The sequence below is a fragment of the Musa acuminata genome, chromosome BXJ1-4 (assembly GCF_036884655.1).
Source record: "Musa acuminata AAA Group cultivar baxijiao chromosome BXJ1-4, Cavendish_Baxijiao_AAA, whole genome shotgun sequence".
Classification (NCBI taxonomy): Eukaryota; Viridiplantae; Streptophyta; class Magnoliopsida; order Zingiberales; family Musaceae; genus Musa; species Musa acuminata.
In genome coordinates this window covers 4594646-4609921 of record NC_088330.1, presented here as the reverse complement: position 1 = coordinate 4609921, position 15276 = coordinate 4594646, and the positions used below count along the sequence as shown (strand labels likewise).

Below are 15276 nucleotides of genomic sequence, written 5' to 3'. Positions count from 1 at the left end.
TTTGAGGAGTTGTAATATATATATATATATATATATATATATATATATATATATGACGTAATTAATAATGATAGCCTTCGATGGACTGCGGTCGACGTATTCAAAGACCAAAACCTGCCTCCGCCTTCCTTCCCGCGTGCCGCTCTATTCGTAGCCAACTCGCTTCCCCTCCAATCCTCCATTCTCGCCGTCCCTCTCTCTTTTCCACTCCTTTCTCGTCCCCCTACGCCCCCCTCCCCACCCCACTCCACCCTCCTCCCCACGGCCCAAAATCACCGTCGCCACCCACCAGTTCACCCGCTATCCACCCCATCGCACAACCCCCGTCGCACATATCGCGCGATGCCGGCCGCATGGTCCCGCCGGAGGCCGCGACCGGCCTCCCGCGTCGCGTTCCTTCACGTCGCCCTCGCCCTTGCGGCCATCCTCGGCCACCTGCCCCTCGGGCGGTGCCAGGATTACGATGACTACGCCGACGGGAGCAGCGGCGGCCAAGGCGCATCCTCGTTGTTTGCCGGCGTCATCTATGACCGGCTTATGAACCTCACCGGCACCTTCGCCAAGGACATCGGCCAGCACCTGGATTTCTGTGTCCAGAACACGTAGGTTTGCTGACGCTTTTGCTTGTTCCACTGAATCGGTGGCGGTTTGGGTGAAGGGGTTTGATTCTGGAGGTGGTGATGTTGGTTCCAGGGATAAAGACTGGAATGAGGCGTTCAACTTCTCGTCGGATTTGAGTTTCTTGACGAATTGCATGAAGGAAACAAATGGTACGACGAGCTCTTCTTGATTCTGTTCTTATGTCAAACGAAAACACTCGTTTGGCAACGAGAGAAATAATCTAATTCGATACAATTTAAGACTTCAAATGCAATTAGGCAACTGAGGATGAATTTTGTGAAATACAAGCCAACAGCAGAAGATTTGGATGGAAGAGACTGACATTGTTTACAGGAATTTGCAGCTGAAGGAGAGCAAACCCTATTGTGGGGAAGGGCAATTAACCCTAACCTATTTTAATTGTTCAATACTTCAATTATTGGTTACTGGAATATGAAATTATGACCCATGCAAGTGAGAAATGGCTAAACTACTGCTTAGTTGTCAGTTCATATTGACAGAAACTTGGTAATCTGGCCTGAAAAAGGAAATATTGTATACGCTAACAATAATTAGATGGCTTGATAATAGAGTGAAGAAACTTGTTTGGATGTGCAAAAATTCAGGTGCATGCATGTCTAAGCAAGACTTGAGCATAATATCTTGGGTCTGTTTTATGGCAGCCAAGCGTAATGTGCCTTCTTAGATGAGATGGGAGTATTGATAGAAGATGCATTCTTGGTTAGCAACTGATGACACATCCAGGTTTTTAGATTCGGTGCTCCCTCAGCTGAACCCAATTCATTAAGGTTATGGTTGATAGACTCAACTTGAACGTGCATGAAGTTGGATGAGACCATGAATGGCATAATGCATTTTGATATTGTACTCTTTAAAGTTGAAGTATAATATCTGCTCGTAATGCACTCTCATTAGTGTATACAGAGAAGTTAGATTGATGACTATGCATATTAATCTGCATCTATTTCCTTAACATTAGACAGCATAAACAGAATAGAAAGGTATCATATTTTGTATTTTATGTTTAGATGGTATATAGTTATATGACATTTAAGTGATTATACCTAAATTCCTCATGCTGTGCTTAATTGAATTGGCAGGGGATCTTTCTCGACGCATGTGCACAGCTGCAGAAATAAAGTTCTACTTCAGCAGTTTCTATGATAATGGTGGACAAAAGAATTATTTAAGACCTAATAAGAATTGCAACTTGACATCATGGGTGTCTGGATGTGAGCCAGGCTGGTCTTGCAGTGTTTCTGAAAATGAGAAAGTTAATCTGAAAGATTCCAAGGTTGTTCCTATCAGAGATGTCAATTGCCGCCCTTGTTGTGAGGGTTTCTTTTGTCCTCATGGTATCACTTGCATGATCCGTGAGTATCTTTGGTTTCTCTCTTGGATTCAAATATGTAACTTTGTTACTGTTATGCAGTTTATGATCATTATGGTACATTTGTTTAAGGTTTCATGATACTTGCTGGGTATTTTCAAGCAGCAATTCCTCTATTCTTTACTTGAATCTTTCATATCATAAGATCATACGTGGCATGGACTTAATGAGTCTTTCTAAATTTCTCTATTTCTGCTGTGTTTCTTCATTTCATTGCCTACTTTCTTTCACTTAAACATCAGAGTCAGACTTCTATATCTGAAACATGGAATTATTCATAGTTTTGCAAACCAAAATGTTTCATATTATGAAATGGTATAATATATAGTATGTGGCCTATTGTTGTTTATTGTTGACACTGAGCTATCTTGAGTGCCAAAGACTTTTAGGTCCTCAGCCAAAAATTTAAGATGCATAGATTGTTGAACAGTTGTTTCAATTTGCAGTTGAGCTGATGGCGACAGTGGTAGTCCTTTTTTTCATAGTCCATGTGTCTACAAGTTTTCGACCTAAGGTAGAACTGAGGGAGAACCCCCAGGTTCATTGCATACAAGTTTTTGACCTTTTTTTCATAGACGATGTGTCTACTTTTTATAAGGTCAACTACAGAACACACAAACTATATACTTTTGTTCTGATTTATCATTCTCTTATGTTTTCAAAAATCATGGAATTATTTAATCTTCTTTGTCTTGTTTCACAAGTCTACTGCTTTGTTAAGGAGTATACTTTCTCTCTTAAGAAAAAGGAAAAATAGAAAGAAAAAGAAACTGTGACTTCTCTTAAGTTTTAACATTACTTGGTACTGCTTCTTAAATGTGTTCCTTCGTTTTCTGACTCTCTTTTCCTGCTTACCTGCTTTTTTACCTATTTCAAAAGAGTCAGAATTTATAAGAAAGTTCTTTAATTCCATTTTCTTTAATGATCTGTAGCTTGCCCATTAGGTGCATATTGTCCACTTGGAAAACTGAACAAAACTACTGGTGTCTGTGATCCGTAAGTTGATCCTGATCTTCTCAAATTCCTTCTGAATTCAGATTTATTCTTTTTCGAAAAATATTTATGTTTTAAATTTTAATATTAGATATATATTCAGGTATAATTACCAGCTGCCCCCTGGACAGCCTAACCATACCTGTGGGAGTGCTGATATGTGGGCAGATGTTGGAACTAGCAGTGAAATCTTCTGCCCAGCAGGATACTACTGTCCAAGCACTATACAGAAAATTTCTTGTAGTAGTGGGTATTGTTTCTCAATCCTACTTGTCTAATTTCCTATTCTCTAGCTATAAGTATAGTGAAAGAATACTTCTATTTTCTAAATCAATTATGCCTTGTAATGTTGTACTTTTGCAACTGATACCCATTGAAATGCTTTCTCAGATATTACTGCAGGAAGGGCTCTACTTCTCAAATGAGTAAGTTCCTTCTGGTGGTTTATTCATCTTTTTCTGCCAAATATTTCATTATAAAATGATGATATGTATATGAGAGTAGATTCTTTATGACATTTCCTTTCTGGTTAAGTTGCTGTCTTGTTTGATGTCAAAGGTTTTTGTTCCATTCTACAATCTCCAGCATGTTGCGATTGGTGTTAAGTAAATTCATATATATGTATTACATGATGTGATAGGTCTTCATGGCTTCATGCACACAATAGTTGCATACTAGGGGATGGAACCCCTGATATACAGAGATATCCCCAGATGTCAAACAATCTGAGCTAGTTGACAATGGTAGCATAACATATTTCTTAATTTTATTATGAAGATCAATATCTCACAGTTAGCTGGTATTAGTAATCCCTTGCACCACATACTTCTTACACTTGCTTTCCATCTTATTTGTTCTTTGAAATAAGTATTATTCCCAACCATAAAACCTATGAAACCCCTCCCAGTGGTTGGTATCTACTTTTGTCTTAGAATAGTCCTTGTTTAGGGTTGTCCTGTCTGTGGTAGTATTGGGCTGGTTCAAGACCACATTGAATGGCTTGTTACAGTCTAGTCACCTATCTTATGACCACAAATAAGAAGGAAAATGCAAATGATATTTTGATCCGACATGTGCTAATGGTAAGATGCCAATATGGAAGATAGAATGAATACTGTTAGTACTTAAATATGTTCTATAATATGATACTATATATTTTCTGAATATCCAATTTTATTGAAGGAAAATTGATCATTCTAAGCAAATTCCATGTGATGAACAAATAAGGGCCCATTAACATTAACTAATACACTATCACTTTAATTTTTGTAATGTATTATGCATGCGTGCTGTTTGATCATAATGTAAAAAATTTGGAGAATTGTTAAGGAGTGTTAAAAGCTAATGTATGTGTGACATTTGTATGCCATAGTTTGCGTTAAGATAAGATACATTGGATCGCTACCAGTAATATCTATTTTCTAGGGCCTAGTTGATTTTGATCATTTTGTCAAATTTTCTTGTTAGAAATAGGTGGCAATTAACTAGAATCAACTGAACTTAGCCAGGGTTGGCTGATTTTGACATTTATGTCCATTTTGACAATTGAAAGAAGAAAAAGAAGAGAGGTGCAGAAAGAGGTCCATCGGCATCACTGGCAGAGATACAATGGAAGAAGAATAGAGAAGAGGTGGGGTAAGGCAAAGTAATCTTGTGAATATGACTGAAACAGAGGAGTATACGTCATAATTTTTTGTTCATCTTTTGTTCCAACCACCATATCTGCCCTGTTATCATTGTTCTAATATTTACAGTGCACTACAGCATGAGATTGAGAGGAAAGGATATAAAAAGAAGAAATGGGAGAACAGGGATTAGGATGTCTTCAAGAGAAGAGAGATCTCATGGTATTCAAGATACCTAAATCCCATGGGTGTTCTTCAGTTAAAGCCCATTTCTTTTATCTTCATATTACATAACACATCACTTGGCATGGTGAATAGAGAAGCATTGAGACCATAGGAAGGCTCATCATTGTCTGCAGAATTGCAAGTGGATAAATTTTGGACTCTTTGTATGACATATATGGTAGTTAAAAATTATAATATTATCTTGGTATAAAAGCATTTATTTTCTAGAAATATATCAGTGTTACTTTTCTAATGAATTGTTCCACTTTATATTTGTTATTCTTTTTATTCAAACTCCATTGTTTCACTCTCAAGTTATCAAGTTTTCTGTGTGAAAACCCTAGATATAATGTTAATCAAGATAGAATCTCAAAAGTTACTAGTAGTGCAGACAAAGAAGAAATATTTTCAAGGCTTATACATAAATCACTAAAGTACAGGCTGTGTGCCTTGTTCGTTGAAATCAATCAAATGTAAACTGTTGGCCCTCAGACAGACCTTTATTCAGCACTGTTGTTAATGTTGGCTGCCTTTCTTCATTTGAGAAGTTAAGCTGGGACCCTTTTTAATTTTATGTAACTTAAGCAGGATTTTCTTTTATTGAAGTTGTTATGCATTTACAGGGTGCTTTCAGAAAAGCTCTTGCCCACCAAATTCTTCAAATCAAGATATTACTATATTTGGAGCCTTACTGATGGTGAGCCTTATCTCAGACTAGTTTAAACTTTAAAATCTCCTATCAATGTCGTCCATCATAAGAAGGCCCTCAGCCTATCTGCGCACATCAATTAAATAGGATGGTACAAAAATAATTCCTGGTTATAGTGTTCCATGAAAATATTGTTTCTTACACTGCACAATGCAAAGTTAGATCTACAACTGCTATGGTTAAAGAATTTCAGAGAAACCAATATTGTAAGTGCATCTGGATTGGCTATCACTAACCTTCTCCATTGATTCCTGTAGGTTGCATTAAGTCTACTGCTGTTAATTATATATAACTTCTCTGGCCAAATTCTCACCAGTCGAGAAAGAAAACAAGCAAAATCTAGGGAAGCTGCAGCAAGACATGCAAGAGAAACTGCCCAAGCTCGTGAAAGGTGGAAAACAGCCAAAGATGTTGCAAAGAAACATGCAGTTGGCCTTCAGACACAGTTATCTCGTACATTCTCTCGTAAAAAGTCTTCTCGGCCACCAGAGCCTCCAAAGAAAAAGGAACCTAGTAACCTTACTAAGATGATGCAATCACTAGAGGAGAATCCTGATACTTATGAAGGCTTCAATGTTGAAATAGGAGACAAGAATTTGAAGAAGAATATACCTAAAGGCAAACAAATGCATACTCGCAGTCAAATCTTCAAGTATGCATACGGCCAGATAGAGAAGGAAAAAGCCATGCAACAGCAAAACAAGAACTTAACATTTTCCGGAGTGATATCCATGGCCACTGATACTGAGATTAGAACTAGGCCTATGATCGAGGTTGCTTTCAAGGACCTCACCTTGACTCTGAAAGGGAGTAAAAAGAAACTACTGAGATCTATAACAGGAAAACTTATGCCTGGTCGTGTGGCTGCAGTGATGGGTCCATCTGGGGCGGGGAAGACTACGTTTCTGAGTGCCCTGGCTGGGAAGGCCACTGGCTGTGCTGTATCGGGTCACGTACTTATAAATGGGAAAGCAGAACCCATACGCGCATATAAAAAGATCATTGGTTTTGTGCCTCAGGATGATATTGTTCATGGAAATTTAACGGTGGAGGAGAATATTTGGTTCAGTGCTAGGTGCAGGTATAGAGACATTTTAATATAATTCTTTATTAGGATTCTCGTTCTCATTATCCTTTGTAAAACTTTTGTTACACATCTTAAAAAAGACTAGAAAACATAATGATAAAAAAATTCCTTGCTATAAGTTCAACTAATCCTAGATGTAAGTTCAATATAGCATCAATTGTTCCTCAACATTCTTATTCTCCCAAACACCTCCTTATTTAGATATGTAGAGCAACCTCAGCAATCTGGGTGTGTACTTGCAAGTGATAGACAAACTCCTCTTTGTATTTTTCTCATTAGTTGAATGCCTTGTACTTGATATTAACTCTATCCCCTTGTCTCTTGTGTTGCAGACTTTCTGCAGAGATGTCGAAAGCTGATAAAGTTTTAGTTGTAGAAAGAGTTATCGAATCTTTAGGCCTGCAGGCAGTAAGGGAATCACTGGTCGGAACTGTAGAGAAACGTGGTATCTCTGGTGGACAAAGGAAAAGGGTGAATGTAGGTCTGGAAATGGTCATAGAACCATCTCTTTTGATATTGGATGAACCAACATCTGGTTTGGACAGTTCTTCATCTCAACTGTTACTTCGAGCTCTTTGCAGAGAGGCCCTTGAAGGGGTAAACATCTGCATGGTTGTTCACCAACCCAGGTTGTTTTAATATTCATGGCAATTTGAACTCATTTAACTTTTTGTAGCAAACTATGTAATTTTCCCAACACAATGATTAGAGAATCCACATAATAGTTAGTTTACTAATGAGGGGGAAAGGAAACAATTTTCCAGGTGCATACAATTAGGTTGGTTGTCAGCTGTCTCCAAGAAGACATTGCAAATTTAAAAAAAAAAAAAAAAAATTAATGATACAAAATTTCTTCTGTTATTTGTTGCACATGTTGCTTTCTGTTCACCAAACATGCTGCATTCTTATTACATTCAGTTAAGCATACATTTGCCTTTATTTTTCAGCAACAATTTGTGCATGCCAGAAAATCTCAAAGAATGATAACGTTAACATCAAGAGAATAAAAGCCTGCACTTTATCTTCAAGGCACAGACTGACTTTTCAAATTGTCATTCTGTCACCTGATTTGCTAAGAAATCTCAATCAGACATTATATTCTCAACAAATTCGTTCTAATTACCAGGAAACAGATTTTATGTCTTATTCTTGGAAATGTAAAACAACAATTTCTAGATCTGTTGCTTGTAGAATCAATTGCTACTCGGTAGGAATGAATAATTTGGAAAATTTTCTCTTGATTCAGCTATACATTGTTCAAGATGTTTGATGATTTGATACTTCTAGCAAAAGGAGGTCTGACAGTATATCATGGATCAGTGAAAAAGGTTGAAGAATACTTTTCAGGTTTAGGGATCAATGTCCCTGAACGTGTGAATCCTCCAGATTACTTCATTGATATTTTAGAAGGTATAGTAAAGCCAAGCACAAGTGCAGGTGTAAATTATAAAGAGTTGCCCCTGCGATGGATGCTTCACAATGGGTATGAAGTGCCCCGTGATATGCTACAGAATGCTGGTGACCTTGATGCATCGGTAAGGGGAACCGGAGGAAATCCTGCTGGCACTGCATCTGAGACACAATCAATCGCTGGAGAAGTATGGGATAATGTCAGGGATATTGTTGGACAAAGGCGAGATGAGTACGATTACAATTTCTCTAAATCCATGGATTTGTCTAACCGCAGAACTCCTGGTGTTCTCCGGCAATACAAGTATTTTCTAGGAAGGTAAAATGTACAGCCTATGTATATTTGACGTGCAATGTTATCATCATCGTATGACCAACTTACTGCTCCAGAATGTTACAATAGCTGCAATCTGTTCTATTGTAGAGTATTCACCTTATACCTTTGATGCTTATCTCTTCATGTTCAGGGTTGGCAAGCAGCGTCTTCGGGAAGCTAGAATACAAGGAGTCGATTTTCTTATCCTATGTCTTGCTGGTGTGTGCTTGGGAACACTTGCAAAAGTGAGCGATGAGACATTTGGTGCACTGGGTTACACGTACACTGTCATTGCAGTTTGTAAGTTGGAGACTGCTTAGTTTCAAACCTTTTGCTTCTGGAGGTTATATCATATGCTATGTATTTGTTAAAACTCATGGTTGATAACAAATGCATGGTAAGATCATTTCATTATTTTGTTAGGAATATTCTCTGTTGGATATTTGCTATTGTGCTGTGATGTATGTGAGTAAATATTCACAATCATCTTGAAATTTTGGCTATTTGCTGTTACATAATTGCTATTTTGATGACATAAGTGCCTTCACTAAGAATCTTGCTGGAAAGTTATTTTGCTTTGTAGCTTGACTAATTTAATTTAGTTAAAAATTTTCAAGTGTTCCTGATGCATTTCACAATCATTAAAAAATTTATGCATGCACACAATCCGAAGTCCAGGATACTGATATGAGTAAGCAGAACAAGACATTGCTAGCTTTTGAGCCAAGCCTAGAGCTTTGCTCTGCTCATAAATTAGTACCCAGGTTTATTGGTATAACAAATGCCAACTTGCTGATATGTAATGAATACAAAAAATATATTACTGCTGATTTTGTATGTTGTGATGGCAGAAAATCTAATTCAATAATTGCACTTAGATCTTTCAATTGAAAAAATGTATCTCAGGATTCCTTGACTCTACAAAATCATATAATTAGGAAAACATCAATTTGCTAAAATTATTCCTAAATCTAGATGTCAATGTATATGATGATTGCTATCAATTCAATTCATTTTGTTTTCTCTGAGAGATAAAGTTCATACCACAACAAACAATTGGTAGAAAATCAAATTTACTATTTGCTTACTTGACATGGTGTTCATAGTCACATTTTTAAAAAAGATGAAGGTGGTGGTGATTAGATTATCCATGTCTGTTTGGTTCCAGTTTAGTGCTTTTTGAAAGAAAAGCATAATTTATGTTACAGTTGACAGAAATGGAAAAGTAAGTAAAGATAATTGGAGTTTTAGAAAAGGGCATAAAGTCCAAGGACCAAATAAAGTGGAGCAGAAGTAAAGTTTATGCATTGAAGTTGCATAAATACTAAATTTGATATCTTCCTGATACTTCAGATCCTTAACTATAATAATGATCCTTTCCTAATAAAGGATATATTAGTGTATTTCGAGTTGGATAGCCAATGTAATCAGATAAATCAATTTGGTTAAATATCAAAATGATTATTGAAAAGAGATCTTAGGGTGTACCCAGTGAAAAGAGATCTTATCTATCATTATTTCCAACATATGGTGAGATCTGGACTTTATCTATATCTTATTAGACAATTGTGTTTATAAAACATTATGCTGGATTCCTTTAATTAGATGTAGTACAGGGGGATTATGCCTTTACAGTTTACACAATCACAAGTAAAATTTATCCACACAATGCAGCGATCCACAGATAGGCACCCATAGAAGCATGCAATGAAATTTTGACATGTTTGCATTTGTACCAAAGAAAAAATTTCCAGTTCATGTTTTGTAACTACCTTACAAATAAATTTTCTTTTGCATTGCTTCTTTGAGTTGTGCACAAGTTCAATGGAGGCCCAATTTTCTTTTACATGTACTATAATGGTTGTTCGTCGCACAGGAAATAATTATTATGTTATCTAGTGCTTTATTTTGCTGTTTAAATCATTCTTACAATTCTTTACATTAGAACTCTTTGATTATACTTCTGTAAGTTATAGTCAAAGATATAATTTCCCTGGCTAATTTTCTTAGAACTCTACAACCTTACTTTAAGATGTGATATTCATTGTATATGTTAAATTACTGTCAGAGGATTCACTATTATGGAATATCTTGGTAGTTCTTTTGTCTTACTAAACGAACTGATATGTTTAGTCAAATGTTTCTGGTCTTCATAGTGAATAAATGTGTGCTTCACATTACCCAATATGTCTTTCAATTCTTTAAGACCAAAATCAAGGATAAATTTCATGAACTAGTTGGTATTTGTCAATGTTATCTTGTGTAATATGATGCATATAGCACACCTATAAAACTTGTTTACAGTTATATTGATGTTATATTGCAGCTCTCTTGTGCAAGATTGGAGCATTGAGATCGTTCTCACTTGAAAGGTTGCATTATTGGAGAGAAAGAGCATCTGGCATGAGTTCACTGGCTTATTTTCTGTCAAGAGATACAATCGATCATTTCACTACAATAATCAAACCAATTGTTTATCTTTCTATGTTCTACTTCTTCAACAATCCAAGGTCATCAATTCTAGACAACTACATCATCTTAGTGGCACTTGTTTATTGTGTGACTGGAATTGGGTATGCTTTTGCAATCTTCTTTCAGCCAGGTTCAGCACAACTGGTGTGTTCCATTTCAGAATTGATCACCTTCCTGTCTATTTAGATCATAAGCCTTCATGATCCCCGTTGGCTTGGTTTTCTGTTGTTTGTATAATTTTGCCTAATTGTTATGTTTCATGCTGCAGTGGTCTGTGCTACTACCTGTTGTCTTAACTCTCCTGGCAACTCAACAGAAAACTTCAAAATTCCTGGCAAATTTATGCTACACAAAGTGGGCCCTGGAAGCATTTGTTATTGCAAATGCTGAAAGGTATGCTTAAACAATCCTCTAGATATAAGTTCATGAAGCGTATGAGTGATTTCTTTCTGTTGTATGCCAACTAGATTGGAACATTGTACACATATGCAGAGCACCACAAAAACAAGATAGCAACAATTGTAAATAAGCATTGCCTAGAAAACCTATTCAAACATGAAATAAAAAATGACTGCTGAGCAGCTATCTTTAATAATAAATATATTAACTTGCAACAGTGTTTAAATCTTTTCTTAATGTTTGGTACTACCAGTTACCTCTCGATGTACAAATATTTACAAAATTCTGCATTTGATCCTTGTATCATGCTCAAATTTATATAACCCACTAAATCTTCTATTGTGTTTTTATTTTTTCTTTATGACAGCTGGCTTTATGCATTCAATTCCAGTATCTTGATCTCTTTTCTCAACCTTCTCTCAAGTCATTGATTGATCTCATGCATAAAGGAAAGCTAGGTCCAAATATTGATCATGTAATTGGTTTGCATCATTTTTCTTTATCTGTGCATGACTGTGTGGCACTAATTGGCACCCCCATTTTGCTGACATCTGTGTACTGTGCTAATAATGGCTTTAGATGCCTAGATTCATGATTCTTGCTTTTCCCTCAATGTGCTATTTTTTGGGATATTACGATTATGATATTTGTCTTGCTAAAATGAATTTGAAGGTAGGGATTTTTCTCATGAACATGAACTAGAATCCCTAGTGCATGAGTGGTATATACTGTGCCTTTTATCTGACTTGTTAATATATTTTTATTTATATCGTCATATCCCATAAGAAAAGAAAGAACATCAACACAAAAGAAATCTATAAATATGACAATCAGCTTGCTTTGCCACTAGCCAATGATGTCTGACGGATAGCTTCCGTGACACTAAACTTTCTGTTGCAGGTATTCTGGAGTATGGTTGGTAACTCGATGCGGTTCACTTATCAAAAATGGATACAATATTGGTGACTGGGGTTTGTGTATAATTGTTCTAGCTGTTTATGGCATAGTTTTCCGCTGCATTGCCTTCTTCTGTATGGTGACTTTCCAAAAGCATTGAGTCATACAAATCTTTCACTAGTTTTGTTCATATGAGCCACAATCAATTTTGATACGCACCGCAAATTGGGAAATGTACAAAATTATGAACATATCTCAATCTGGATCATAATCTTACAAGCTCCAACAGAAAAGTTTTTTGGTATGCGCAACAAAGTATTAGAACATTGATGATTGTTTTTTTACTATTATTATTGGACTCATAATGTTGTTCTAGGCTACTTAAACACATGAGAAAATAGGCATGCATCTTGATCATGCCAGTTCTAGTATCTAGAAGCTTCCAGAATTCAGTTCATGGATCAAATAATAAGTCTGACCTTCTAGAACCACATGAAAGGTGGACATGAACTCATCTATGTAACTCACATGATTCATCTTCCATTTTTGAAAGCATGTAAGAGGAAGACAGTTGCCAAAGCACCTTTTTATTGACCGAGACATGAGTCATGAATCCTCTTGGTAGGTCAATAATAAAGGTGCTGTTCATGAACAATGACACCGACACACAGGTCCAAGTCATACAAATTGCAATGTAGCCCATGTTATTTTGTTCAAGTTGAGCATGTCCACCTGTAGATTCTCTTCAATTTCACCACACACATTTCATTGTCAAATCAGTTCTGCTTAAGTTTGACTGCAAGAATGCCATGCATGTGAGCAAATGTTAATATAAATCACAGGAGAGAGAGAGAGAGAGAGAGAGCACTTCCATTTTGATCCAAAGTTGTCACAGAATAGCTGGACATGTATGTTCAGATGACAGTAGAGGTGTCCAATTGAATGACAAGACTCTCCTGGCTCCTGTTCAGATGCAAATGCAAGTGGATCTTTTTCATAACTCTTGTGTGTTTGGAGATCAACAACTGGAAGATATCTTTGAACAGGCTTGATGAACATTTTTATTATTTGTCTTGCCAATTTGGACTCTCCCCATTGCTTACTTTATTCTTTTCCCTTAACCATAGGGTAGCAATAGACTAGAGTGGGGAAGAGGACACATCACAGCCAATTCATCCAGTTTAATAACAATATCTTCTCTTGGCTTCCATACACCAAGCCAATCAATCTACTATGCATGTAACAGATGCAGTGGATTGGCCTTTCCCCCAATGACCTTAGTCTTATGTTTCAGTCCCATAGTTTGGATTGGATGGAAGTCATTCTGCTGATGGACCCCTTGTGATGAACCCTAGCAAAGGTTCAATGGATCTGAAATAGAAAGTAGGATAAAGAAAAACTATGGCCACCTTTAGGTTCACATGAGAGTGTCACTCTACTTGACTAAGAGGGAAATACTAAGAAATAGTTTCCAAAGTTAGTGTTTTTCATATTTATATCTTTGAACCTAAGTTTAATGCGCATATATCTTAACAAAACTATACAAAAACTTGCACATGTGTCCATTACAGTAAATCTAATTGACAGTCAACTTAATATCCATATTAATATATTTAAAATATCATAAGGTTGGGCAAAACTATGAGCTTGTCATCACTGACTCGCAAGCCCTGATAGCCCCAAGAGGTCCTCCAAGAACTCCACTCCCAAGTCCTCTAATTCCACTACGCCCTCCCCACTCGACTCCCTCACCTTTCTCTTCCTCCTCCTCCTCATGCAGTGCTTCTTCTTCAGCGCCACCACCGGGGAGCAGCCGTCCTTCGCCAGCTCCAGCCCCCGCAGCGACTCCCGCACGCGCTCCGCCGGGAAGTTGAGCACCGCCGTCGCCCCCCTCATCGACAGCGCCGCCTGGTCGTAGGCCAGGGCGGCGGCCTCCGCGCTGTCGAACGTGCCCAGCCACACCCGCACCCCCTGCCGCGTCGAGTCCCTGATCTCCGCCGCGAACTTGCCCCACGGCCGCCTCCGCACCCCTCGGTAGCTCTTCCCGCTCGCCGTCGGGCCCTTCGACTCCGCCTCTTTGCCCGTCGACGTCTTCGTGGTCATGGCGGACTCGATGAGCATGTCGAACAGGAGCATCTCACCGGCGTCGTTCACGTCGAAGGGGAGAGATTCCTCCTGCGATCCGGCTGTGGATATCGATGAGGATTCGGAACCTTGGAAGGAGGTCTTCGTGGAAACCATCGAGAGAGAGTGTGTGTGTGTGTGTGTGTGTGAAGGGGGACGAGTTCGGTTAGCGGAAGTCCAACGTTGGGGTCTCGGCCTTTTATACCCGTCTGGGGATGCACGACTGGGGTGGGACGATTCTATTGGAGCAGACGGGGTTGGCAGACGTGGGACCCGCGGCTCCATTTCTCACGTGCGTCAATGACGCATGGCGGCTGGGTCAAACCAAAAGTGGCCGCCGCCCACCGTGGAGAGGGTGCCGCGAGGACACGTGTCGGCTAGTTCGTGGGTGTAACAGACCGTAAAGGCTGTTCGATGCAGCGGTGTCATATCAGAGCATTCCATTGGCCGAAACCATGGGGCTCACCTCGGCGCCCAATGAGATCGATGCGTGGCAGCTTGTCTTGCCGGGGCCTTTGCACAGGATCCAAATTTGTAGTAGTAACATTCAATGTTGAATTACAAATTCACCAACAGCAAAATGAGTAATGTGTTAATTACTTGAAAAGCCAATAAGTCACTATTTTTGCATTAATATCCTGCAACACACTAAAACAATATTTTCCAACAAAAATAGTTTAACCCCATCAATTTCATAATTTACATCAATTTTCTACTCCTTGATGTGCTTCTTCATTTAATAAATTGGAATCACTATTTGAAAACCTCCTTATTTTTAATTTTAAAGTGTAATCATTTTGGAATTAGTTGCATTAATCATTTATTTAAATTACACTCACACATTAGGAGTAGAGAATTTGAACTCCATTTTACAGTTAACAATCTATTATGAATCATATGGTAAAACACAGAATTAATTAACAAGTATCAGGGAAAATGTACTAGCAATGAATGACAATATGATTCAAATTATGTGAACACTAAGTTAGTAGGTTGGAGCAACCTCTA

At 38.0% G+C, this 15276-nt stretch overlaps 2 protein-coding genes across 2 annotated transcripts; one reads left to right on the top strand and one right to left on the bottom strand.

Moving 5' to 3' along the window:
• The first annotated feature begins 248 nt into the window (after window positions 1-248).
• Window positions 249-12357, top strand: LOC103981565 (ABC transporter G family member 28-like). Its single transcript, XM_009398317.3, has 14 exons — window positions 249-602; window positions 694-770; window positions 1722-1994; window positions 2944-3007; window positions 3108-3254; window positions 3395-3429; window positions 5478-5551; window positions 5821-6644; window positions 6983-7279; window positions 7897-8379; window positions 8528-8676; window positions 10703-10992; window positions 11117-11241; window positions 12148-12357. Exons 1-14 carry the CDS (start codon window positions 343-345, stop codon window positions 12302-12304), a joined length of 3255 nt encoding a protein of 1084 aa, XP_009396592.2. The 5' UTR covers window positions 249-342; the 3' UTR covers window positions 12305-12357.
• A 1367-nt stretch (window positions 12358-13724) lies between these two features.
• Window positions 13725-14421, bottom strand: LOC135642764 (ethylene-responsive transcription factor 1B-like). The gene has a single exon (XM_065159177.1). It carries the CDS (start codon window positions 14383-14385, stop codon window positions 13798-13800), a length of 588 nt encoding a protein of 195 aa, XP_065015249.1. The 5' UTR covers window positions 14386-14421; the 3' UTR covers window positions 13725-13797.
• Between the last annotated feature and the right edge of the window lie 855 nt (window positions 14422-15276).

Excerpts from the sequence above, each read along its gene's own strand:
- LOC135642764 (XM_065159177.1), bottom strand. The coding sequence starts at position 14,385 with ATGGTTTCCACGAAGACCTCCTTCCAAGGTTCCGAATCCTCATCGATA.
- LOC103981565 (XM_009398317.3), top strand. The coding sequence starts at position 343 with ATGCCGGCCGCATGGTCCCGCCGGAGGCCGCGACCGGCCTCCCGCGTC. Across the intron at positions 7,280-7,896 it reads ATGGTTGTTCACCAACCCAG|CTATACATTGTTCAAGATGT; the intron begins GTTGTTTTAATA and ends CTCTTGATTCAG. Across the intron at positions 10,993-11,116 it reads AGCCAGGTTCAGCACAACTG|TGGTCTGTGCTACTACCTGT; the intron begins GTGTGTTCCATT and ends TTCATGCTGCAG.